The following is a 1722-nucleotide window of genomic DNA, read 5'->3' as shown; positions in this document are numbered from 1 at the left end:
GAAAAGACACATATTAAGTAACCACACATGTGTTTGTTTTAATTTTAACATAGGCACTCTTTACCCAATAAACATTGAAACAACAAAATAAATGCTGTTTGATTATGGAACAATTTTCTTTCCCCATATTAAGAAAAAATATCTCAGGCCTTTCAGCAGTGCTGTATAGCACTTTGAATCGTTCCTTATCTAATTATTTAATTGATAACTATAGAACAATATTACTTAACATTATATGAATAAACACTCAGAAGTGTTACCTGGATAAACAGGTGATGATTTATGTCTTCACTGATGCTCATCTCCAGTTTCAGAGAAGAACAATTACATTAATTACATTAGATTTTTCAAGTGACACCAGATACCAAAAAATATGCATTCCAAAATGGAGCATATACAGAACAAGAAAGACTTTCACCTACAAGCCTTGCCCACTTTCGATTTTCCCAGATGTGTATAATTTGACTGCATTATAGTTGCTCAAAATGCTTCTTATTCTCCATATTACGTTTGATTCCACTACCCTAGACCCTGTTCTTTCTCCTCTGGAACACCTGGATGATCCTCCTCCGTAGACAACAGGGTTTAGTAAAGGAGGCAGTAACAGATAGGTATTGGCCATGAATGTGTGTACTACTGGTGACAGATGTTTCCCAAACCTGTGGATCATGGTGACACCAATGAGAGGAACATAAAAAAATGAGCACAGCACAGATGTGGGAGAAGCAGGTGTTGAGCGCTTTGAGCCTTTCAGCTCTGGAAGCGATATCCAGTACTGTCTTCAGGATGAGTACATAAGAAAAGAGAATGATGAGGGCATCAAACCCCAAAGTGAAGATGACTACTATGAGGCCATAGAGGCTGTTGACACACGTGCTGGCACAGGCTAACCGCATTGCATCTTGGTGGAGACAGTACGAATGAGACAAGACATTGGAATGGCAGAAGGGTACCCGCTTTATAAGAAAGGGCACAGGGAAGACCATGCAGACTGCCCGGATGATGACAGCTATTCCAATCTTGCCAGTGATGCCATGGGTGAGGATGGAAGCATAGTGCAGTGGGTCTCGGATGGTCACAAATCTGTCGAAGGCCATAGACACTAATACTTCTGATTCTACCCCTCCAAAACTGTGGATGAAGAACATCTGTGTGATGCATGCATCAAAGGGAACCTCAGGGGCATTAAACCAGAAGATGCTGAGCATGGAGGGCAGGGTGGACATGGAGAGACCAACATCAGTCAGAGCCAAGATAGAGAGGAAGTAGTACATAGGCTCATGGAGACTCTGATCTACCTTGATGATGGCTAGGATGGTGCCATTTCCCAGGAGAGTCATGGTGTAGAGAAATCCAAGGGGAAAAGCCATCCATGGGTTTTTATCTGGCATTCCTGGGATACCTGTCAAAATGAAGCTATGGTGGTTGACATGTGATGAGCTAGTGTTCATCATGATGTTCTTACCACTGTTTGAGGCTGGACTCTCCCACCTGGATTCCAGCTCCTAAATTGAAAAAAGGTTTTTAGATAGGTAAATGGCTTTATGGATGTAGAAGTGGAACAACAGAGGGGAAAACTATGTTTAAATCAGTGTCTGAGAGGTTTTTGCATCTTTTTACTTCTTAGACAATCACATGCGATGACCTCCACTCACTTGAATTTTAATTTGCTTATCTTAAAAAGGGAGATAAGATGAAACAACTAGTGTTTAGACAGAAGAA

The 1722-nt window shown here is 41.2% G+C and overlaps 1 protein-coding gene across 1 annotated transcript; it reads right to left on the bottom strand.

Moving 5' to 3' along the window:
• Window positions 1–524: 524 nt before the first annotated feature.
• On the bottom strand, window positions 525–1451 carry LOC104982225 (putative olfactory receptor 51H1). Its single transcript, XM_010831564.1, is given in 3 exon segments — window positions 525–571; window positions 574–697; window positions 699–1451. Coding segments are annotated over 3 exon segments (924 nt in total).
• Between the last annotated feature and the right edge of the window lie 271 nt (window positions 1452–1722).

The sequence above is a fragment of the Bison bison genome, unplaced genomic scaffold (genome assembly GCF_000754665.1).
Source record: "Bison bison bison isolate TAMUID 2011002044 unplaced genomic scaffold, Bison_UMD1.0 scf7180017860005, whole genome shotgun sequence".
Classification (NCBI taxonomy): Eukaryota; Metazoa; Chordata; class Mammalia; order Artiodactyla; family Bovidae; genus Bison; species Bison bison.
This window is presented reverse-complemented; position numbering and strand designations above follow the sequence as displayed.